We start from the raw sequence: 25,000 nt of genomic DNA, 5'->3' as shown, positions 1-25,000 counted from the left end.
CTAAAGTACAGTTCTAAGTCCACATCGTTATCTATAACGTAGAAGGAGCTCAACAAGATGCACTCTTGGGATACTTAATATTTAAAATTTGCATGCATGAAGAATAGTCTACTTCAGTCTAAGGAATAATAGCATACTTAGCATTTGAAAGTTATCTGACTTGCACATGAAATAATGTTAAGTTAGTTTTTAAAAATTAAAATATTTGGGTTGGGGATTTAGCTCAGTGGTAGGGCGCTTTCCTAGCAAGCGCAAGGCCCTGGGTTCGGTCCCCAGCTCCGAAAAAAAAAAAAAAAAAAAAAAAAAAAAAAATTAAAAATATTTCACATGGAAGTCTACATTTCTATTTTTTCTTGAAAACACTAGCTTGATGGCCATAACACCATGTTTATGCAATGTAACAAACAAAGTCTGTTTTTAAATTTACATTTTGTGTATTTATTTGTGTGTGTGTGTGTGTGTGTGTGTGTGTGTGTGTGTGTGTGCTTGCATGCATGTGCTATGGCCTGCATGTGGAAATCAGAGGACGACTTGTGGGAAGTAGACCCTCATTCAGGTCTGGGGGCTGAACTCAGACAATCAGGCTTAGTGGCAAACATCTCACTCACTGGTCCAGAACGATACATTTTAAAATTCACTCATTACAGTTTTTAAAAAAGATTTGTTTAGGGCTGGAGAGATGGCTCAGCAGTTAAGAGCACTGACTGCTCTTCCAGAGGTCCTGAGTTCAATTCCCAGCAAGCACATGGTGGTCACAACCATCTGATGCCCTCTTCTGGTGTGTCCGAAGACAGCTACAGTGTACTTACATATAACAAATAAATAAATCTTTAAAAAAAAAAAAAGATGGGGTTGGGGATTTAGCTCAGTGGTAGAGCGCTTGCCTAGGAAGCGCAAGGCCCTGGGTTCGGTCCCCAGCTCCGGAAAAAAAAAAAAAAAAAAAAGATTTGTTTATTTCTATTTTATGTGCTTGAGTGTTTTGCCTGTGTGTATTCTGTATGTGCTTGGTGCCCTCAGAGGCCAGAATCCTCTGTTGGAGTCCCCAAAGTGGGGAGTCCTGAGCTACCTTGTGAGCAGTGGGAACCATCCCAGGTTCACTGTAAGAGAAACACTCTTAGCCACTGAGTTACCTGGCTGGGCCCACATTTTACTTACTTTGCCCGCTCTCTAAACTGGCTCCTGGGCCTACATTTAGGACACTCCAGGCTGCTGCTCAGTGCCTGTGGCCCCTGCAGCCAAGGTAAGCTGCCATGCTTGGGCTTCTGGCTCACCTATGCCCTGTCTGCCTCACCGATGCATCCACCCTGAATGAAGGTTTGTGGCCCTCACATTAAATAACAAAATACTATACAAGGACAATATCACCAAAAGAGTTCTTAAGGGAAAAACTTTTTGAGTAAAATTTAACCAGGATGAAGGATTCATACTTAATTAGTAACATGTTCATCTCTGGAAAGAGAATTCTAAATGTAGACGAGGGCCAAGAAGAACTTCATGCTTACTGGTACTGGATGTAGTACATGAAAACACAGACACGCAGCCAAGATGTGGTGGCACACATCTGTAGTCCCATCTGTGCAGGATGCTGAGGCAGGAGGATTATGAGTCAAGACCAGCCTGGGCTACAGAGTGAAGCCCCATCTCAAAAAAAAAAAAAAAAAAAAAAAGTCTCATCAATAGAGCATCTGAGTCACCATGAAATCCTCAAAATAAAAGTCTCACCAACAGCACATTTGAGTCACCACAGTTCACATGGTGACTGTCAGATTGCCTTCATGTTAATTGCCATGTGAGAGTCATACTTCCATTTAGCAAGTAAGACATGAAAGAAAGAGCCCTGCTAACAACAGGCAAATTCGATACACACAGAACTGTAACTGAATGATCTGCTTATTAAAACTAAATGGGGAACTAATAAATAATGTCACTTACTAATGCACAAAGGAGACCCCCCCATAAAAGCAACGGGAATAGCTGGGAGTGGGACAGAAAAATGAAGGACATGACAACGAAAGCCTGGCTTGAAAAGATGGCTCTGTGAGCAAAGGTGCTTGCCTCCAAGCCTGATGACCTGAGTCTGATCCCCAGAGTCCACGAAAAGGTAGAAGGGGGAACTGACAAAGTTGCCCCGTGCACGCCATGCATGCCCCATAATAAAATGTGGTTTAAAAAACCAGAAGACCAAAAGCTATCAAAGACAAAGAGGGGATTAGGGACACACAAAACTAGGATGAAGGTTGACTTAAATCTATAAGACAGTGACAGATTTAAGTCAACCTTTTTCTGTTCCTCATAGGAGTCTAACAGGCATGAAAAAATGAAGGAAAGAACAACAATTAGTTCTCTAGCTGTTCAAGGGGCAAGAGAAATGGCTCACTTCAGAGCACTTCTGCTCTTTGGGGTCCCAGCACCTACACGGTGACTCAAAACCATCTGTACCTCTAGTTTCAGGGCACCTGACACCAGACCCATATGAGTACACAAACATACATCCTGGCAAAACACTCTCATACATATAAAGCTAACTAAATAATGTCTTAAGACATTTTTTAAAAAGCCCTCTGCGTTCAGTAATTTAAAAGGGATTTGCTTACCTACACCAACTTCCTATAATGATCTATCTTTGCTTTCTGTGAGTTTAAAACACAGTTGTACCTCCCAAAAAAAGAACTCCCAAGGAAAACCCTTTTTGGTAGGACTAAAACAATTCATGTGACCCTATAATTAAATCATAATACATTAATAGTATAAAAATGTTACTGCTATCAAGAGATATCAACTACAAGCAAGGACAAGGATTTGTTTCCAAAGCAACTCTGTAACTCTGAAGACAAGAGAAAAACAAAGGCGAGTCTTCCGATGACCTCAACTACAACATAGCCCACTTCTGTTACAACACATGTGAATCTGCCAAGGTACTACACTGCCTTATTTACTGTTCACACTTTCCCTAGTAAATGGACTATTCCTAAGAAGGACAACCTTTCAACAAGTCTATCAAGAAATTTGTCTGCCAAACAGCCTGTCATAAATACCAGTGTCTTAAAATCTAACACTCTAAGGGTTAGAGAGATGGCTCAGTGGTTAGGAGCACTGGATATTCTTTCAGAGGATCCTAGTTCAATTCCCAGTACGCACATGGAAGTTCACAACCATCTCTAACTCCAATCTAGGGGATCCCATGTCCTTTTCTGGCCTTTATAGGTCCCAGGCACACCCATGGTGCTGGCAAAACACCCCCACACAAAAAAATAAATACTTAATTTTAAACAACAACAAAAACCCTAACACTATAGGGCTGGCAAGATGGCTCATGGATAAAGGTTCTTACTGCCAAGCCTAATGACCTGAGTATTACCCCGGAATACACATGGGTAAAGGCAGAACTATCCTGACTGACACACTAGTGCACGTGCATACATGTGTACCCATATCCAGACACACAGGTAACACGCACACATGCACATAAACAATAAATGTTTGAAAAAAGTAACACTATAGAAGTTTTCAAATTAAAAATGATTAGCACTTTATATAAGAGATGTTTATAATACTTCTCTCATATAAAAACAGGCATAACTTTTCCATGATATTTGGACTAGCTAAATAAAGAGTCAGCATAGCATTTCTGGGCTAGGTGTGGTAGTTTATAATCCCAGCACCAGGGCTGAGGCAGTTGAATTCTGAGTTCAAAGCCAGTCTAGGTTACAAAGAGAGACCCTGCCTCAAAAACAAGCAAACAAACACAAGCCTCTGGAAATGAACTGGGTATGTTCTCTCCGAGGAGATAATCCAGTTCAAGATGTTTGTAATTACTCTCCGAATCACAGGGTTTCAGGGCTTATACTTTTAGAGCTGTTGTCGATCACTGCCTTGAAAAACTCTTGAAAAACAAATTAAATAAGCATATTATATACTTATATCACGGTAAAATAGACCTGCTAGGACAATTTTTCCCTAAGTACTTCTCAGAAAAGTAGATGCATGAAGTTCCCTGAAAGGCACAAGCTATGTGTATGTGTGTGTGTGTGTGTGTGTGTGTGTGTGTGTGTGTGTGTGTGTGTGTGTACATCCAGGGTGTAGACAGAAAACTGTGAAAACAGCACCTTACCTATACACCTCCATATAAGAGGGCTTTCTGTTTTGTCTGTGACCAGCAGACAACACAAGTCCTTGGTAACAAACTGTTTCCAAAGACTGTTACTATGCTCACAAGGTGGAACAACCTGTGGTAGTATTAGGGCATGTAAATTTTAAGCGATTCTAGTTTTTTTTAAAGGGGCCCAACACCTTCAAAATGGAAAGTGACATTTAAAACAAGTCAAGAAGACATCTTTGCTTAGACATAAAAATCGTCAGAAGCAATTCCCTCTCCTGTTTTCTCTAACACTCTTATTGCAAGCCAAGGGAGAAAACATCCCAATTAAGACACTGGCCTCGTTACTAGCGTAGATGGAAGCAGCAACTCCAAGAGGCATTTCAGAGCACACACTTCTACTACACTACCATGTGCTCCTCCGTTACACACACAAACGTCATCATCACATCTCTGTCGTGTAACACGATAGGCGGGGCATGCTCATACCGCAGTGCTATGCAGAGTTCAGAGGACAGCGTTTTCTTCTTCCTTTTTTGTGGGTCCTGGGGACTAGCAGTTGTCAGGTTTGCATGACAAGTGACTTACCTGCTGAATCAATGGCCAACCCTAAACTCTGATTTAAGATCACATTCATCCCTGAATAAGTTTAGTCAAAAGAAGCACACCTGTAGGGCTGAAGAGATAGCTCAGTGGTTAAGAGCTTGGCAGCTCTTCCAAAAGTCCTGAGTTCAAATCCCAGCAACCACATGGTGGTTCACAACCATCTGTTATGAGATCTGATGCCCTCTTCTGATGTGTCTGAAGACAGCTACTGTGTGTGTGTGTGTGTGTGTGTGTGTGTGTGTGTGTGTGTGTAATAAATCTTTTTTAAAAAAGCACACTTGTGGCTAGTTTGTTAGCCCTCCTGCTTTCTGAGCCAATTCCTCTAGATCAACCCCCACAGAGACATCTGAAACAGGGACTCTGTAGCTGTAGTCTGTTGGCCATTTTCATGTCTCAGGATCTAACCAGAAAACAGAAAGAACTACAACTTATCAAATATACTCACATTTCTTATGGACTTTGCATGAAACTATCTTTTAAAACCAGTAAACTAAGAACATGTGAGCATTCACAAGAATGTGCGTAGCCTGTCAAGGTTTCAATCATCAGCCGTCAGTGTCTTTCTCTACCTCAAGGGGGCAGGGGTGGGGAGAAGAAACTATATTAAAAAGTACTAGACTTTAAAATCCAAAGTGTGCTGTGGGTGGAATTCTAAATTTAAAATGTCTCCCCTTTTCACAGACTTGCTGATGATCCTGTGATACAAATATGGATCTTTACTACTTGGCTGGTTTTGAGGACTATCTTAATAAAAGTCCAAAGTCCCTCTCAGCTGAGGCTAGGAGAGGCTAGGCACACAGTCAGCAATATTACTCTTGTTACAGACAGGAGATGCTAAGCGGAGCTGGGTGTAGCTTACTCAGGTTCAATTTCTAGCACCAAAACCACTTCCACCCCCACACCCCGCACCCCCGCGCCCTCCTACATCCCACAATAAAGGAGGAATAAAGGGGAAGCAGGAAAACAGCTAAAGCAATCCGTTCACTAGAAAAATGTCTACGTGAAAAGCCTGACAAACAGAGTTCAATTATTTAATCACTGTGGAGGAATAAAGTAGCATTGTCTACCACCTAATATTTGTGAGTTGCTGACTGTAATATCTGTGGTTTATTTGAAATATAAATCTAATTTATTATTTTTTCAAAATGTGTATGAAGGGGGGATTAGAGATTTAGCTCAGTGAAATGTCAGTGAATAAGTTTTTATAGTGCAGAAAAACATCTGAAATACAACTGACTCTTGGACAAAAAGATACTTTAAAGGATGATATATATATATATATACATATATATATTTATTATGTTTATGTGTGTGTGTGCGTGCGTGTGTGTGTGTGCGTGTGTGTGTGTGTGTACCATATTAATGGTAGAAAGAACAAGACATACGTATAAACCTAACACCTAGTTAAAAAGCAATGGTTGTCCCTTGAGGAAAAGAAATTATTTGTAGTTTATGGGGCAAAGAAGTTAGGGATGCATACTAGAGATGAACAGGTCGAATTCAGATAAAAAGCTTTCCACTAGGAAAAAAAATGAAAAGGAAAGAATGTAGACCCACTCTGAAGACGATAAAATTTAATTTGCAGCAATGGAAGAACCTAGTAGATGATTATACAGTGAATGTTCAAAGCCCTGGTTAGTCAAACACGTAGGCCAAATCAAATAACGACAATTAAAGCATCTAATATTACACCATGCACTCCACTGAGGCTCTATAAACCCATGTCAATTAGTGGCCCATGGGTCCTTGGTGTACTTCCTGACAGAATAAGAACTATCTTTGATCAGAGAGTAACTCAGTGAACTTAGTCCTCAAAAGAGACTACTGACTCAATTCTCAATGCATGTGAAGTAGCAAGGGCATCCCTTTCGTCTCTCTTTACGTGTTTCGTCTCTCTTTACATGTTACACTAGGGCATCACTATGAAATCATCATGTAAAATCATGATGTTGATCCGTGCACACTGAACCAAAGCGTCCTGGGCCCAGCTCTGCAATACCAAGTGCACAAGTTACTTTGCTGATTGTAAAGTGAGGAGGCTTCACCTCTCGCTGCTCCAGGAGTCTCAGCTTTAAATTCCTCTAACTCTGTAGATGGTGACTTCCACAGAGGTCACCATAACAAGGCCAAAGGATAATCTCAGTCTAAGGTACTAGGAGTCAGGACTCTCCTTTCCTGAGCATCTACTAAAGGCCGCACTTTCTATTTCTCACGTAAGACTCACTACCACCATAGGAGCCAGCACTTCTATTTACATAGGAAGCGTTAGCCTTCCTGATCTATCCAAGTCAATCAAGCCTGGAAGCCTGGATTCAAATCAAGGTCTGATTTCAAAGCAAGCTTTTAATTTGTATGTCTCTGACATACAGTTATCAGACAACTTATAGAAAGGCTAGAGACTGCGGTAATCCTGAGTTCATGGTTTTCTAGTAACAAGGGAAGAAGCCAGGTATTGGGGAAAAAGGAGATCTGATTTTCAAAATCAACAGACTTGACAGCTTTCAGCTCGGTTCTAACCTGGTGGGAAGTCTGGTTCATGGCAAAAGAGGCTTGCTGGCCTCGCATGTAATCCAGGCCCTGGATTCAGTTCTGGGAACTCCTCCATCTCCCCCAGTAATAACTACATCAGTAACTACACTAACTACATTAATAAACTACATTAGTTAGTTAACTCAATCCTAACTAATGTGTTAACTTAATCCTAACGAATGTGGTTAACATCATGTAAATTTCCAAAAGTGCCAGCTAAGAACTGAAATATAGGGATCAGCAATAAAGTCTAGGCTTAGCAGAACGCTTAGTTTCTTAGTTTCCGCGGTAGTGAATTCTAGCTCCAAGATTCTGGTCAAGTTACTTTAGTAAAGACTCCATCCTATCTTGCAGGGTATTTTATGACCCTTCTGAATCCACAAAACTGAGAGCTATGACAACTATCCAAAGTTTATCTTTAAAATGCCACACACGGTCACTTTTTTTTCTGTATATCTAAATTTACTCTTCTCCAGTGAGCCATCCACAGCAGTTTCCAACTGGCTCTGCAAAGTTCACAGGAGGTGTATCCTAAACGTAAAATCAAACACTGGTTTTCCATGTCTTAATAATTAAAAAAAAAACATTAACAAATCATGTCACCAACAGAGCAGAAGAGTCCCTAGGGTGGTTAGCGCCCAGATTACTACAGAGTGCAAGAGTAGTATTGCCACCACATGACACATTTGGGTGAACCAGAAAAGTAGGGTCTGAACCACCAACCCCGAGCAAACGCCCATTCTTACAGCTGATGGGGCAGGAACAGGTGGCATTGTGCCCCAAGAATATCGTTTTATTCTTAGCCACACGCCTTCGCCAACAGCTGGTTTTTAACCTCCTTCCAGCCCTCCAGAGCCGGGTTTCAGCCGACACTGGGGCCGGCCGACAGGTTAAAGGGAAGGAGGGAGGGGCCGCGCGGTCCGTCGCCGTGCCGGGTCCCTGAAGCCCTCCTGTCACTACGGCCCGGGCCGTGCCGCCGCGCGGGGAGCTCGCGCGTCCGAGCAGGGGGAAGGAAGGCGAAGAGAGCGGCGTGGATGTCCTGTTCTCTCCCAGCCCGGCCCCAGCCCGGCCCCGGCGCTGCGCTCACCGTCTCAGCTTCTGTGTGCTGGGGTCCGGCACTCTGACCCCCCATCACCCCGCGGAGGAAATTCATCTCGTCGCTCAGCCGCCGGCTTCACCAGCCCCTCCGCCAAAGAAAACACGACAGCCCCCCGCCCCCGAAGGGCCTAGCCCCCGAGCCGGCTCTCCCGGCCTCCGCCACCGCAGCCTCCTACTCAGCAGCCGCTCCGGCCCCCTGAGCCCGGAAACAGCCACCGCCGCCAGCCGCGGTGCGCATGCGCGGGGACGTGGCGTTACGTGGCGGCTCGAAGGGCGAAGGCAAAAGGGGAGAGAGGGAGTCCGGGCCGCAGGCCACACCCACCAGTCCGGGGGCGCAGACCACGCCCACCAGCAGGCCTGCCACCACAGGGGCACGCCCCCTCCTCCTCCTTGCTCTGCTCCGTGCCGCTGGTCGCGGTCACCCACGTGGTCGCAGCCCTGCCCAGTCGGCTCGGGAGGCTCTGATTAGACTACGCGCTTCGGCTGGTAGGTGTTTTGTCGCGGAGCGGGACGGACTGCAAGCTGTCAAACCTGAGGGCTTATTTTGTTGAGTCGAAAGTGAAATTTTCCTTTGACCAGCGTGACAGGTAAGGGGGAGAAGGGTGTCCTGTCCCCTGGGAAGATTCGTTTGGTTCTTTTGGTTAAGTGGTGTCAGCGAGGTGGCCTTTTGATCCTCTCAAATTGCATTTCTACACAGGGCTTTGTTTGGTGGTTAAAGGGGGTGCTAGAGACCCCTCATTCCACTACCACTGGAGGGCGCGTTTCTAAGTTCTTGCTCCTCAACCCTGCTTAAAGGAATTCCTAGATCTAAACAGCAGGTTCTCTGCTCATTTTCAAGTGTGAGAAGGAACCCTCATCGAACGCTGCATTCATCTCTAATAAGAGATTAGAAATAAATTTGTTCCAGGGTGTTATTTTGGTAGCATTATGCCCCCTTCCCCCCCCATTAAGTCTTAATTCCTGTTTTCAATGGTTTTAACAAGCAGAATGTCATATTTCCAAATTGGCATACTTGTTCTTTCCAAATGAGGCACCAGGTACACATGCTTCTGGAATAGTCTTGTAAATTTCTGGACACTGAAAGGCAGTCTAGTGAGACAACTGACTCATGCATCTCTCGGTTTCAATTCTCCGTAGGTCTCAGATGTGACGATTAAGACCTATGCCTTCCCCAGTCTCCCTCTAAAAAGAAATCAGTATGCTTCCACAGCATTCCCTAGCATGCTCAGTAGTACTTCTGCCCAATAATTCCCTAGTCCATAAGGAGGAATCTGCAGACTTTGGCTTTCCACCTTACCATGTCCAGTGTTGAGCGGATGGTGTGCAGTTATAGAATATTTCTCAAACCCTTCCTCTCCTTGAATACTGTGCTTGTTGATATGACTTACATCCACACTGAGATTACAGTGTGCATCTAACTAGTTTATCTGCATTTAGCCCTGGCTCCCCTCAGCACACCAGCCCAAGAAGAAATATGTCAGTCCTCTTGTTAGAACGCTCGGGTGGTTCCCCGGTTTATATAATGACATCCAAACTCCTTAGTTTGGCAGACACACCTGTTAGGGTTGAAGCTCTGTGTCCCTTGAATACTCAACAGTTTCCTCTTGCCTTGGTGTGCCCTTTCCCTCTTTGTGAGACAGATTCCCGCTAGTTCCTTAACCCTCTATTCCAGCATCTCAGGAGAGAGGTCCTTGAAATCAAGGTGCAGACCTCTGTGCTGTCACTTTGCCGGCAGACACTGAATTAAAACTTGGCTTAGCCCAGCCTAACCACTGGACCGTTTGTGCATCAGTCGCTAGTGTATTTACCAATCATAGAGTGATTTTGATGGATAAGGGAATAGCTTGTTGAGTATGTGAATAGCATGCTAAGAGAGACGGTCTATTCTGCCCGTGAATTACAGAACACCCTCGATACAGGCCATAGTGATAGCCCCAAGGTCGTAAGCCTGGACACAGAGCATGGTGGGATATTATTGCCAGAAATACTGTGTGCTGAGTATTGTCCTCTGCTTGGCATTTTGCTTTAGACATTTTCCGTGAGGGCATTTTGTCCCAGCCTAAAAAAAGTAACCATTAAACTCTCACCAGTTACCAAGTAAAGCCTGCAGAGAACCTCACCTAGCAGTCTCACCTTTCCCTGAGCCTGACCTCCCCTCTTCCCCAAGCCGCACTTCATCCTACCTCAAGAGGTGAGGCTCTCATACGTTTGGAGGGGGCTTGGAGACCTCTCTGTAGGACCTTGGCATTGAACCTCGTTGAAATACTTTGTTTTAAACTCTGGGGGGCATAGTAGTCATGGCTTACGAGGTGTCCGTCATTTGTTTTATTCCCTAACATTGTGCCCTGGGCAGGTGGGACCGTGGGCAGGAAGGACTGAAGGATGGACAGTTGGGTGCAGAAGTGATGAGGGCCCTACAATCTCCATTCTGTCTGTTCACTACTTGAAGTCTAAAGAGGAGGCCGAGAAGGTGTAAACTCTTATTTATGCCCCAGGTAGGCTCTGAGGGAGCCCAAGCGGGGAGCAGCCGTGAAGTGGCTCCTTATTTAAGGAGAGGGTTACTTATTAATCCGTCAACACTGGCGTGTCTACAAGAGTTAAGGACACTGTCTTCTTCCTGCTGTGCTCTCTTGTCATGGGGCAGAAGTCACCAGCATAGCAGTTGGTCAAGAACCACTTGTCGAAGGACAACCTGAGGAAGCTGTAACTGACTTTTGTAAGGATTCGGGACGGTGCGGTAATTGGTGTGGTTTAGTGACATTTCTACAACCTGAAACTCCAAGTTGACAAGAATAATTTCCCATTTCCCAAACTAAACCTGGCCAAGAACATCTACTAAAATTAATTATTTTGAAATCCATTTTTCTGTTGTTGTTGTTGTTGTTGTTGTTGTTAAAACCAGCTTCCTTCAGTGTCTGAGCTTGCCTAGACTCTTTTTATTCTCTAGTCAAAAACTCCGCAAAAGGGCTGGAGAGATGGCTCAGCGGTTAAGAGCACCGACTGCTCTTCCACAGGTCCTGAGTTCAATTCCCAGCAACCACATGGTGGCTCACAACCATCTGTAATGGGATCCGATGCCCTCCCCTGTTGTGTCTGAGGACAGCGAGGGTGTTCCCACATACATAAAATAAATAAATAATTCTTAAAAAAAAGAAAACTCAGCACAAGCAATAAAACATCTTAGCATAAGATTGTTTTATAGCTTGGAGGGGCAGATCGGGGAGGACAGTCTATGCCTTGCCTTACAGTGGTGGTTCTCAACCGTCTAGCTGCTGAGACCTTTGACTGCTTTTCCTCATGTTGTGGTGACCCCTTCCCCCCAACCACAGAATTATTTTTAATACTACTTCATAACCGTAATCTTGCTACTGTTATGAATTGTAATGTAAATATCTGATACGCAGGATATCTGATAATGTGACCCATAGGTTGAGAACCACAGTAATCATCTGCATTTGGAACACATCACATTCAGGCCACTGAAGAGCTCCTACTGGAAAAGCAGTGTCTCAAAACACCATTAATAAGACTATCCGTTACTGTGCAATTAACCCAATGACTTAACAACAAAATAAATTGATAGTGAGGCTGGTGGGGGGGAGGTGGGGGGTGTCAAAGGTCAGGACTAATCAATAACAATGTCAAGTACTTTACCCTTTTCTGCTAGGCTGTGTTCAGAGCGCTTTGCATAAAAGAACCCCACTGGGCTGCAGATGTAGGTTGGGCGTTAGAGGCTTTCTTAGAGCCGGAAGCCCAGCTCAGCAAGTAAAACTCCAACTCAAATTAGTTTAGTCCTTGCCAAACAGGCATGGAGCCCTGGGTATGAGCCCCACCACCATATCTGCTCGAGAAGGTGAAGGTGATGGGGAGGGGTGGGGTGGGGGCTCAGAAGTTCAAGGCATAGCAAGCTAATTGGCACCTGAAAGAAAAAAAAAAAAAAAAAAAACCCAGACACCTAAATCTTCCTATGCATCCAGAAAGTTTGCTTAGCATTTACGTGGCCATGGGTTCAATCTGCAGTATCGTGAATGAATGAAAATATACATTAGTTTTGCTTGAATGCTTCGTTGTATTTCCTGAGGCAGGCTTTCATTCTTTGTGTAACTCAGGTTAGCTTTGAGTCTGCATCCTGAGTACTGGACTTACTAATAGGTACCCTCACACCCGACCCAATAACAATTGGCTTAATCTGCATGGCAACTCAGTGACGTAATGTTCTTAGCTGTGTTTTAGAAATGGATAAATAGGGCTGGAGAGATGGCTCAGTGGTTAAGAGCACTAACTGCTCTTCCAGAGGTCCTGAGTTCAATTCCCAGCAACCACATGGCATCTGTAATGAGATCTGATGCCTCTTCTGGTGTGTCTGAAGACAGCTACAGTGTACTTATATATAATAAATAAACAAACCTTTAAATAAAAAAGGAAATAGATAAATAAGAAACAACCTTGACGAGTTGTTTCCTGTAGGCACACATTGGAAAAGCCTATTGTTATTCTTTCTCTCCAGCATCAACACTGTGGCCATGCAGTAAGTTAAAGGCTTGTTTGTGAGTCCCTACACAATCTGACGTGGACTTTGCGCTGTATTTTCCCTGTTTGGGAAGTTTGCTTCTTCTGTTCACCTAGAGGCATGGCACCTGCAGGCCTATCATCCCTACCCTCTTTAGGTCAGCTCAGATGTCATACAAGTGCTGCCTGACTCTTCTACCTCTCTCTGCTGGTCTTATGCTTTCTCCACAGCTCCTGTAAGGCACAACCTACCAAAATAAACGTACCAAGCTTAGAGTTTGTAAGTGGGTGTGATGGTTTGCTTGTGCTCGGCCCAGGGAGTGGCACTATTAGGAGGTGTGGCCCTGTTGGAGTAGGTGTATCACTGTGAACATAGACTTAAGACCCTCATCCTAGCTGCCTGGAGCCAGTCTTCTCCTAGCAGCCTTCCGATGAAGATGTAGAACTCTCAGCTCCTCCTGCACCATGCCTGCCTGGATGCTGCCATGCTCCAGCCTTGATGATAATGGACTGAGCTTCTGAACCTGTAAGCCAGCCCCAGTTAATTGTTATCCTTTCTAAGACTTGTCTTGGTCATGGCGTCTGTTCACAGCAGTAAAACCCTAACTAAGTCAGTGGGAAAATGTACATTTTAGGATTCATGAAATACAGTATGTGCCAAGCATATATCATCTTGTTTTTGTCGGTTCCACCCAAACTCCTAGAATGCTAACTCCATTAGAGCAAAGATGTCAATCATGTTGTCCTTTACCCTACTGTTTAGCACTGTATCTGACCCATGGGGACAAAGAGGAGATCCCCACTGTGGACTTGTGTATAGAGCTGATTCTGTAGTTTGCTAAGCATTTCACAGTGGTCATATTCATTTGGGATCCTCAGATTTTTTTCTTTTAATTTAAATTTTTACTTATGCATATGGGCATTCCCCCCCCATATGTCTGTGCGCCACACACTGCAGTGCCTTTGGTGGCCAGAAGGGGGCACTGGAACCTCTGGAACTGAATGACATGTGGGTGCTGGGAATCAAACCCTGGTCCCATGCAAGAGCATCCAGTACTCTTTACCACGAAACCATCTCTCCAGCCTCTCGACCCCCACCCCCTTATTATTTATCTTTCTTTCTGAAACAGGCTATAGCACACACAGGCTGGTTGTGAACTTACTACCTGGCTGAGTCTGGCCTTGAATTCAAAATCCCCTTCCCTACCTTCCAAACTCTGGGATTGTGAGTATACATGACCACACCTCGCTTGAAAATTTTATTAATATAATGAATTTTGTAACTCTGTTCATAGATATGTTGGTGGCCTTCAGTGACTAAATGGACAGTTAACCTTTATCAGAAGTAAATATAAACATCCGTGGAAGGAAGGACTTAACATTTTTACCATTCGATCTCCGTCCTGTTTCCCTGTGGTCAACACATCTTATTTAAGATCTACCACACTTGAGGCTGGAGAGATGGCTCAGTGGTTAAGAGCACTGAGTGCCGTGCTCCTGCAGAGGACCCAGGTTTAATCTCCAGCACCTACACATCAGCTCACGACTACCTGTAATTCCAGTTCTAAGGCATCAGATACCTTCTTCCATCCTCTGCTGGCACCAGACATACATGCAGGTGACATACACACATGCAGACATACATACACATAGACATACATACATGCGATGCACGGACATACGTGCAGGCAAATAAAATAATTCAGGTTGTAAAACGAAAGGAAGAGAGAAAAAGAAAGTTGCTCCTGACAGCTGGCTTCTTCCCCTTTTTCTACCTTCATGGAGAATAACGGTGCTCACGTTCAAGTTGGGTCTTCCCACCTTAGTAAATTATTTCTAGAATGCCCTCACAGATAAACCCGGAGGTGTGTTGCATTCAGCTCCTGGGACCCTCTTATTTCCATCACGTCGAGAGTCAAGTTTGATCATCGTAGGCTGTAATCGAAGCACTTAGGAGGTAGAGGCAGGAGGATCAGGAGATCGAGGCCAGCCTATGCAATCTCATAAATGGGAAGCCAGCCTTCAATATGTGAGGCTCTCAAAACAAAAGCCAAACAAACATTAACCGTCACACATTGCTGTCCTCAAATATTCAGAAAGGGGTCCGTAGGAAAAGTCTCTTACCACTCTTTGGTTACCCAGGCAGTTAACATAAGCAATTGTATATTCATCCACATACGATTGTGTGTGTAAATATAACATTGTATTATTGCTAATACAAATAACTGTATTACACGGTGTTCGCTGCTTTATATATTTTCTCCTTTGATAGAGCTGGAGACTAAACCCAGAGCCCCAACCATTCTAAGTGCTCTGCCACTGAGGTAGCCCGCAGCCCGCTTCTCTGTTTGACTCCGTAGCTTGGTGTTTGTTCTAGATCAGTCTAAAGGAAACGTTCTTATTCTTTTTGAATCTGAGGCACTTCCTTTGGGACAGGTTTTCATGTATCCCAGGCTGGTCCCAAATTCACTGTGTCGTGTGAGGGTTCCCTTTGAACTTCCGATCCTCTCGCATTTACCTCCCAAGTGCTGGGATTTCAGACGTCTGTCACTTTGCCGGTCCATATTTATGCAGTAGTAGGGACCCGGCCTTCTGCATGCGCAGTAAGCACTCTACCAACTGTGTTCCAGCTCCATAAATCCAGCCCTCTGAAGGAAGCCCTTTCCAAAGTATTGTTTAAGCTCTGGGAATCTGCGTTAGAAGAAGGAGCAAGAAACGGTCTGGATTCATTCACATCCTTCTCCCATTGACTGGATCTCTAACGCTTCCTGTTTAGGTTTAAACAAAGATTCAGAGGCAAAAATGTTGGCCTTCACAGGCGACCAAGCCAGGACTTGGAATAGTTGGGACATTGTGCAGGCCCTCAAGTCCAAGCTTCTGCACCTCTTTAATAAGGAAGTAGAATCGCTACCTTCCTGGTACGGTTGGTTGTAAGATTAGAGACTAGTACTAAGGACATAAAATAAATGTTACCGTGAAGACCCAAACCGTCCTTGGTGTGTATCGTCGGGGGGAACCTCAGATCATCCTAAAAATGCAGGGAAAGATGGATGTCCTTTAAGAGATAGCTGGAGTTCTGTGCTATTAGTAACTTTAGCAGTACCAGAAAACCCAGTTATTCACCAGTTCCCTCAGCAGACTGAACCTTTTGCTAGATCTTTTTAAATTACACTTATTTGTTTGTTTTGGTTTGTTCATTTGGGGGTCATGGGGAGCATGTGTAGCGTAAACGTGTGTGGAGTTCAGAGAACAGCTTTTGGGAGCTGGTTCTTTCCGGCCGTCGCCGTCGTGTGGTTCCTGGGGATGGAATTCAGGTGGTCACACCTCTACCTGCTGAGCTGTCTCCCAAGCCCCCTGCCAGGCTTTAAAAGTCTTCATCATCATTGTTGTTATTACTACTATTATTATTTATGTGTGGGGGTGCTTTGCCTGCATGAATGTCTGTGCACCGTGTGCATACAGTGCCTGAGGAGGTTGGAAGAGAGAGTCAGATCTCCTGGAATCGGAGTTTCAGACGGTCGTGAGCCACCATGTGGGTACTCGGAATCGAACCCGGGTCCTCTAAAAGAGCAGCAAGTGATCCCGACCACTGAGCCATCTCTCCCCACCTCAGTGTATTGAGCACGCCTCTTCAGCGGTGCCATTAACACATTACATTAGTTCTATGGCTTTGCAAGGTAACGGCAGATTAAGCTGTTATTTGACGAATTCGTAATTTTTTTTCTGTCTGCAAGGGGAATCTAGACCTTTATAGAAATTTTTTTAAATTAATTTTTTAGGGGGCTGGAGAGATGGCTCAGAGGTTAAGGAGCACTGTCTGCTCTTCCAGAGGTCATGAGTTCAATTCCCAGCAACCACATGGTGGGTCACAACCATCTGTAATGAGATCTGGTGCCCTCTTCTGGCCTGCACGTGTACATGCAGGTGGAATGCTGTATACACAATAAATAAATCTTTAAAAAAAAAAAAGAAAGAAAAGAAAAATAAAAATAAAGAAAAAACCTTTATAGACTTAACTTTAAAAAAAATTAGGGCTGGAGAGATGGCTCAGTGGTTAAGAGCACCCAACTACTCTTCCAGAGGTCCTGAGTTCAAATCCCAGCAACCATATGGTGGCTCACAACCATCTGTAATGGGATTTGATGCTTGTGTTGTGTCTGAAGACAGATACAGTGTACTTATATATAATAAATGAATAAATCTTTAAAAAAACAACCATTTTAAATGTTACATGCAGGTGGAATGCTGTATACACAATAAATAAATCTTTAAAAAAAAAAAAGAAAGAAAAGAAAAATAAAAATAAAGAAAAAACCTTTATAGACTTAACTTGAGTACACTGTAGCGGTCTTCGGACACACCAGAAGAGGGCACCAGATCTCATTACAGATGGTTGTAATGTAACCACCATGTGGTTGCTGGGAATCGAACTCAGGACCTCTGGAAGAGCAGACAATGCTCTTAACTGCTGAGCCACCTCTCCAGTCTGTAGACTTTTTTTTTTTTTTTAAATGGGTCTTCCTAGTGTGTTTCTAAGTTTAAGAAAGTATGATAAAGAGAAGTGCTTACTTATGGAAATATCTAAATTAGGAATGCCAACGATTTATTTTTATATAAACCATGGAGGAACAAGTTTCTGGGATCCAGGGTCTAGCACTTCGCTTCTGTTGGGCATCTGACCATCACCTCCTCCCTCCCCTGCCCTCTCCCTCCCTAGGGCTGGCTGAGGCTGATCAGTCAGGTCCTAAGCAGTTAAGGCACAGGATTAACATGTTTATTGTCCCATTCCACAGCTAGGCCAAGCCTTTGAAGTTCTCATTGGCTGATGCCAAGATTCCATGAAAGTATAAGGTGACTTATTATAGAGTCACAGCCCCTTCTCCAGCAAGCCCGGGTTACAGGGCAAGTTGCAGCTGTCTGTCTCTATTTGCTGGTGGCCCATGGAGTAGGTGGCAGGCTGACTATCAAGGCTGCCCCGTCTCTTGAGAATAGAATGTAGTCTGTCAGATTAGCCTGAGCTTCTAGGACTAGAAGCTTCCAAAGCTAGCCAGCCTGCACCTTCAAAGTCCCGCCCCTCCCTTTCCAGGTTTGTTTGTTTGTTTTATTTTAGTCACCACCTCCACTCCAACTCCTCCCTGTGTGTGTGTGTGTGTGTGTGTGTGTGTGTGTGTGTGTGTAAACTGGTGGGACCTAGACCAAGGGTTGCGAACATGCTAAACATGCTGTTTCCCATTCAGCTACATTCCCAGTCCCCCAATTCCAGTTCTTTTTTTTTTTTTTTCTTTTTTTCGGAGCTGGGGACCAAACCCAGGGCCTTGCGGTTGCTAGGCAAGTGCCCTACCACTGAGCTAAATCCCCAACCCCCCAATTCCAGTTCTTTAATGGAGTTGATGATGGTATGCCAATGCTACCTCCTCCCCTCCCCCGCCAGAAAACCAGAAAGGGCTCAGCAGAATAACTTGCAGGTGGAGACTCCAGGAAGAAGAGAGTTGGGTGTAGAATTTATTCCCTGGCAGCCACTCAGAAGGCCCTGGACAGTGGCGTGAGAGGTGGGAAAGTGAGAAGAAGAGACAGACACACTGAGAGACAGAGGCTGCATTAGCATACTGGTAGCATCCATCCCGTCGTCGCCGTGCAAATCCTTCAGCAGAGCACGCCGTTGCCTAATCTGAGGAATTTTGTATCACACAGTGTTTCTACCCGGAAGGAAATAACTGGAGGCAGATGTGGCGGTTTGAATAAGAACGGCGCCCGTAGTCTCATATCTGAAGGCTTAGTCACCGAAGAGTGGCACTGGATGAAGGGACTAGAAGGAGCAGGAGGTGTGGCCTTGTCAAGTGGGTGTGGCCTTGTTAGAGGAAGTGTGTCACTGAGGGTAGGCTTTGAGGTTTCAAAAGCCCACGCCAGGCCAGGGGTTTCCTCCTGTGGATCAGGAAGCAGCTCCCCAGCTACTGCTCTAGTGCGGCCTCGTGCCCCCATTCCTTCCCATGATGGCGACTGAACCTCCGAACTGTAAGCCAGCCCCAAGTAAACGTTTCCCTCACGTTTCGTTTTCTGAGAGTTGCCTTGGCCATGGCGTCTCCTCACAACAATAGAACACTGACTAAGCCAAGAGAAGAGCACCGACTGCTCTTACAGAGGTCCTGAGCTCAATTCCCAGCAACCGCATGGTGGCTCACAACCATCTGTAATCAGGTCTGGTGCCCTCTTCTGGCCTGCAGGCGCATACACGCAGGCAGAAAGCTGTACGATGTATATATATACATAATAAATAAATAAACAAATTTAAAAATTAAAAAAAAAACTTAAAAAAAAAGAGATAAAGAGGTAGAAAAGCCCCAACTTGCCTTCTTGCCCTCCTTCTCTCCACCTATTAAACGTGTCTCTCCAAAACAGAGCCATGAGGTCTGTGAGACCCAAAGTGACCCAGAGCCAAGCCCCAGAAAAATCTACCAAGTATTTGTCTCTACCGTAAAATACCTGAGAAGCAGGCTGCCCAGACCAAAGGGGAGAACTGTCTCCACAGAGTTGTCCTTTTAGCCCAACACGAGCATGGTGGCACTGACACACATACATCTTACATGTACAGCTAAGAAACAAATAGCCGGTGTGGGACCACACACCCTCAATCCCAGGGCTCCGAGGGCAGGGGCATGAGGATCAGTTTGTTGTGGGCCAGCCAGAGCTGAGTGAGGTCCCATCTCAAACATCAAAACCTCTGAGGTCTCCTTAGGATATGGGAACCACTCTCCTTCCTGAAAGGCTGCTAACTAGGTCTGGGCCTAAAATCTGGGCCAGAGCAAAATGATGGTTTCAGCATTAATTTGACGGTACGGTCGAAGTCAGGAACTTAAAGAAACGTTCAGGATACACACCATTTTAATCAAAGCCAGGCAGTGACACATTGAACACATTTCATCTGAGCCTGTATGAGCCCTTAACCACTGAGTCATCGTCCACAGCCCCTGGCTAAGCATCCTGGGGTTGGGGGCTTGGGGAAACAAAGTCATTTTCTCAAGACCACAGTTTCAAAGCGGCGGGATTGCAATGAAAACTGAACTCTGTCCAGATTTAAAAAGAAAATGTGCCTAGAGGCCTGGCCTCAGTGTGTGAGGCAGTAATAGGGAATCCAAGCAGTCTCAGATGGGAACATGGTGAGGACCCGCAGGAGGGCCTGAGGCACAGATAGATCTGGCCGGCACTCAGTGCCTTCCTGCAGCGTCCCTTCCGCAGGCTAGAGCTCTGAGAAGCTCAGCCCATGCTCGACCCTGGCTAGAGCTCCCTCACACAGCAGTTTGCGTTTTCTTTTGGCAGCTGGGAAGAAGGGTCCTTCCTGTCCTTCCTATGCGGCAGCCTTGCCCTCCACCTCCGGGTGAACCATTTGGCTCGTAGAACTTGTTACATGGTATCCTTACCCTCCCCCCAGGTGGAGGTAGACAGTCGGAGAAGCTGATTGGAACAGGGTCAGAGGGCTTCTAGGCAGGACTGGGAGGGGAGAAAGTGCCGGGTGTGAGATCCAAGAAACGGAGTGAAATTGCTGACTCACTTCTGCAGCCTTATTAAGCATCACCCACATAAATACAGTGACCCCCCCCCACGCTTAAAAATAGCTCACTGTACCAGCACATTGAAAAACAGATGTGCTTGGTTTCTTGAATTATTGATTCAGCCAACACTGAACTGGCGCTCTTGTGCAATCCCCCTCCCCCCTTCCCTCTCCCCCCTCCCCCTCCTCTCTCTCTCTCTCTCTCTCTCTCTCTCTCTCTCTCCACCACCACCACCACCACCACACCACCACCAAGAAGCCCCTGCGAGTCTCTTTCATGTACTGCTTACTTGAGTCAACTAGAAAGTTTTTTTTCCTGTTACACAGGGTGAGGCCCGCCTTTGGCATGGAATAAAGCAGAAAGGTACATTTTCTTTGCAAATCTAGATGGTTTCTCTTAAAATCCTGCCACATTAGAACTGGTCTTGAGAAAACCATCCCTCCCCACCCCCACCCGCCATGATACTTAGCCAGGGACTCGGAAGGTGGCCCAAAGGTTAAGCGAGCTTGCTTCTTCTCTTGCAGAGAACCCAGGCTCAGTTCCCAGCATGCACACTGAAGGTCACAACTCCAGTTCTGGGGGATCTGACACGTGATCTTACAAACCACCTTAGGCGCAGCCTATCCATGGTTTGAAAACATACATGTAGGCCAATCACTCATGCAAATAAAATACAAGTAAGTAAATCTTTTGGGGTTGGGGATTTGGCTCAGTGGTAGAGCGCTTGCCTAGGAAGTGCAAGGTCCTGGGTTCGATCCCCAGCCCCGGAAAAAAAAGAAAAAAAAAAAAGTAAATCTTTTTCTTTCTTTTTTTTTTTAATTAAAAAGATAGGAACCAGGGGCTGGAGAGATGGCTCAGTGGTTAAGAGCACTGACTTCTCTTCCAGACGTCCTAAGTTCAAATCCCAGCAACCATATGGTGGCTCACAACCATCTGTAATGAGATCTGATGCCCTCTTCTGGTGCGTCTGAAGACAGCGACAGTGTACTTATATATAATAAAGAAATAAATCTTTAAAAAAAGATAGAAACCAGGGCCTACACATGCTGACAGTCATCAACCACTGAGCTACCCATGTAGGACAGATTACTTAACTTTGCTACATCTTTTGTGTGCATTGTAACAGAACAGGGAATCGTGTCTCAGATAAGATACCTGGAGGTAGGCAGGGTGACTCCCTAGGGTATCCTGTGGGCTCCAAGTTTTGTCTGCCTGGCAGGAGGCCCGCCTGGCTCGCTTTGCGACTCTTGCTGGCTCTTCTCTCTCCTGCATTGCAACCTTATTCTGGGCAGGAGAAAGGATAAGGATGAGGACCCCAGAGAGCCTACCCACGGAGCCCCCCCCCATTCTTTCACCCTTTTAACCTTTTATTAATGAGCTAATTTCAGAACCGGAGAGAGGCTGCAAAAGCTATATAAAGAATTCCTCAATGCCCTTCACCCAGATCCTTCCAACAGAAGCATTCCTAGTCGCTTCACTCTCTGCAAATGCATACATCTCCCCAACCATCCCTGAGGAATGATTGGCAAGCCCCCAACGACTTCATCATCTGCGTCATAAAGATGAAACTGTTTTCTCAAAGAACACAGCACTGTGATTAAAACCAAGAAATTATATATGATGCCTTGCATTCTCTCTCTCTCTCTTTTTAAATAAGGTTTTTCAAGACAGGGTTCTCTGTGTAACCCTGGCTGTCTTGGAACTAACTTGCTCTGTAGACCAGGCTGGCCTGAAACTCACAGAGATTCTCCTGCTTCTGCCTCCCTAGTGCTGGGATTAAAAGCATGCACCACCAGCACCTAGCTGCTAGCTATTGTCTACATATCTTTACATTGTTATTTTTATTTTTTAATTTATTTTTTTACCAGTAGTACCGCTAAGTCCCTTTCTAAGGGGGATTTTTGCTGCTATTGCTATTCTGGGCTTGGATTAAATTGTTTCATTTATATGTTCTGTATCTTTAGTTGTCAATTTCTTTGTTTTCAAGAAAAGAATTTGGGCGGGGGGCAGGGCTAAAGAAATGGCTCATGGGTCTAGAGCTTTTGCTGCTCTTGTGGATGACCTGGGTTTGGTTCCCAGCACCCATGTGGCAGCCCACAACCGCGTACCAACTCCAGCTCCAGAGAATCCTGTGCTTCCGTCTGGCTCTATGGGCACCAGGCACACATATGGTATACATACATGTATGCAGGCAAAACACTCATACATAAAATAAAATAAGGGGTTGGGGATTTAGCTCAGTGGTAGAGCACTTGCCTAGCAAACGCAAGTTCCTGGGTTCGGTCCTCAGCTCCGAGAAAAAAACAAAAAAAACAAAAAACCCCAATAAAATAAAATAAGATAAAAAAGAATAATTCCTTGGCTGGTGAGATGGCTCAGTGGTTAAAATACACTCACTGGTCCTGAGGACCAGAGTTCAGTTCCCAGCACCTCCCTAAGGTGATTTACAAACAACACCTCCAGCTCTGGAGGACCCGATGCCTGACTCTGGCTTCCTCGGGCACTGCACACACACACACATATACATACACATACACACACACATACAGACACACACACATACTCACACACATACACAGACACACACATATACACACACACACATACACACACACACACACACATACACACACACACACACACTCACCTCTGATTAAAAAAATAAAACCTCAGACTGGAGAGATGGCTCAGTGGTTAAGAGCACTGACAGTTCCTCTTCCAGAGGTCCTGAGTTCAAATCCCAGCAACCACATGGTGGCTCACAACCATCTGTAATGAGATCTGATGCCCTCTTCTGGTGTGTGAAGACAGTGACAGTGTGCTTATATATAATACATAAATAAATCTTTAAAAAAATAAAATCTTTTTAAAAAGGAAAAGAATAGTTTCTCTCTTTTCCTGTTGCTTATGGTCTGGACATGGGTGCACAGCGCGTGTTGGCAAGGGCTGCTTTGTAGAATGCCCTCAACTTAAGTTTCTCTCACCTTGCTCCAGCCTTGGGGTCAAAGGGACTATAGAATTGCAGTTTTCATAGTATAGCCTTCAGGAGGCTCAACACACCTAATTTTTTCATTGTTAGTGATATTTTTGAGAGAGAGAGAGAGAGAGAGAGAGAATCATGTAGCCTGGGGTAGTTTTGAACTTACAATGTAGCTGAAGATGGTCTTGAACTCCCGGTGCCTCCACCTCCCAGGTGCTGGTCTTTGTAATGAACAAGTTGCCTTGGTGGTGTGGGTAGGCTTGCTTACATACCCCATTTGTTTTATATCCCCCGCTCCGGTGTGTGTGCGTGTGCGTGTGTTGTTTTGTTTTTATGGTGCTGGGGATAAAACCTAGGGCCTTGTACATGCTAGGTGAGTGAGCATAGTACCCAGCACTATGAATATGCTCTTTCCAGCTTCCTTCAGGGTTGCCGCTCTGCCTCCCATACAGGAAGCTCTCCAAGAGGCAGTCCTTTGACTTCCACCAATCTTGCTAAGAATTTTATCCAATTTTGTTGTTGTTGTTGTTGTTGTTGTTGTTGTTGTTGTTGTTGTTGTTGTAGTATGGGCATCTTATTAGAGACAGAGAGATCGAGAGAAACCCGTGCGGGATGTGGTGGTGCACTCTGGTCCACATGAAGTTCAGGGGGAGCTAGAACAACACAGAGAAACCCCGCCTCAGAACAAAAACAACATCACAACATCCCCAAAGCAGCTAGATGGAAGGAAGCAACGTCACTTTCACAGAACGACTTGACTCGGATTTCCTCATCTTTGGATCTTTCCTCCCTGACCCCTGACCCCCTGACCCCTGACCCCCTGACCCCTGACCTGTGTTGGGCCAGTGGGTATTCCCTTATTCCCCCGACGATCAGCTTCTGGAAAGACCTTGGAAGGGAAAATGGTCAGAGGATAAATGACATTTGCTCAGTTTGATAAACAAACACAGTCACGGTTATTGATTCTTGGTAGTTTCTAAAATATTTAACAGCAAGAAAGAGGGAACTGTAAAAACGTTTCCCCTCTCCCGACAGTTAGAAGGAATTGGAATTTTAAGGCTGCCTTGCCCCTGAGCTCGTTTGAAAGAGCGTGAACATTTAATGATGATTGGCAGCAGGAACTCACGCCACCTCACTAAAACTCTTGCACCAAGTGTCATAAAATAGCAATATCAGTGCATGACAGAAGTCAGATACGATACTAGGAGAGGAACAAACCAGATTCAAATTACACTCATGGATGATCACAGCTTGTTTAAAATATATCCATAGGGGGCTGGAGCGACGTCTCGGTGCTTAGGAGCACTGGCTGCTTTTCCAGAGGACCTGGTTCAATTCCCAGCACTGTAGTGGTGGGTTCACCAGTCACCCGTAACTCCAGTTCCAGGTCCAATGCCCTCTTCTGGCCTACCTCGGGGACCAGGCACGCATGAGGTGCACAGACATACATGCAGGGAAGACACTCACACGCATAAAGGAAAAGCCAAAACACACAGAAGGGAACACTTACAAAGAAGCACAGTAAGGTGTGAATAAAGACTAAAGCCGGGTGTTGGGTGTGGGGGGCATACCTTAAGTTCTAGCGTGCAGAGGCAGAGGCAGGCGGATCTCTGAGTTCAAGGTCAAGGCGAGTCA

General features: G+C 45.1%; 1 protein-coding gene and 1 long non-coding RNA gene across 2 annotated transcripts in view; one reads left to right on the top strand and one right to left on the bottom strand.

Annotated features, from left to right (window-relative positions):
• Uso1 (USO1 vesicle transport factor) overlaps positions 1–8,507 on the bottom strand; it is a 64,967-nt gene extending 56,460 nt beyond the window's left edge. Inside the window, exon 1 of the mRNA XM_032916492.1 lies at positions 8,319–8,507. Coding sequence (XP_032772383.1) covers positions 8,319–8,384 — 66 coding nt within the window. The 5' untranslated portion in view covers positions 8,385–8,507. The remainder of the gene's footprint in view (positions 1–8,318) is intronic.
• Positions 8,508–8,561: 54 nt separating this feature from the next.
• The window catches only part of LOC116912426, a 28,392-nt gene continuing 11,953 nt past the window's right edge, over positions 8,562–25,000 (top strand). Inside the window, exon 1 of the long non-coding RNA XR_004389460.1 lies at positions 8,562–8,916. This is a non-coding gene — a long non-coding RNA (uncharacterized LOC116912426). The remainder of the gene's footprint in view (positions 8,917–25,000) is intronic.

This window comes from Rattus rattus, chromosome 11 (assembly GCF_011064425.1).
Source record: "Rattus rattus isolate New Zealand chromosome 11, Rrattus_CSIRO_v1, whole genome shotgun sequence".
Taxonomy (NCBI): Eukaryota; Metazoa; Chordata; class Mammalia; order Rodentia; family Muridae; genus Rattus; species Rattus rattus.
The sequence above is the reverse complement of the archived record's forward strand: the minus strand, read 5'-3'. Positions and strand labels throughout refer to the sequence as shown.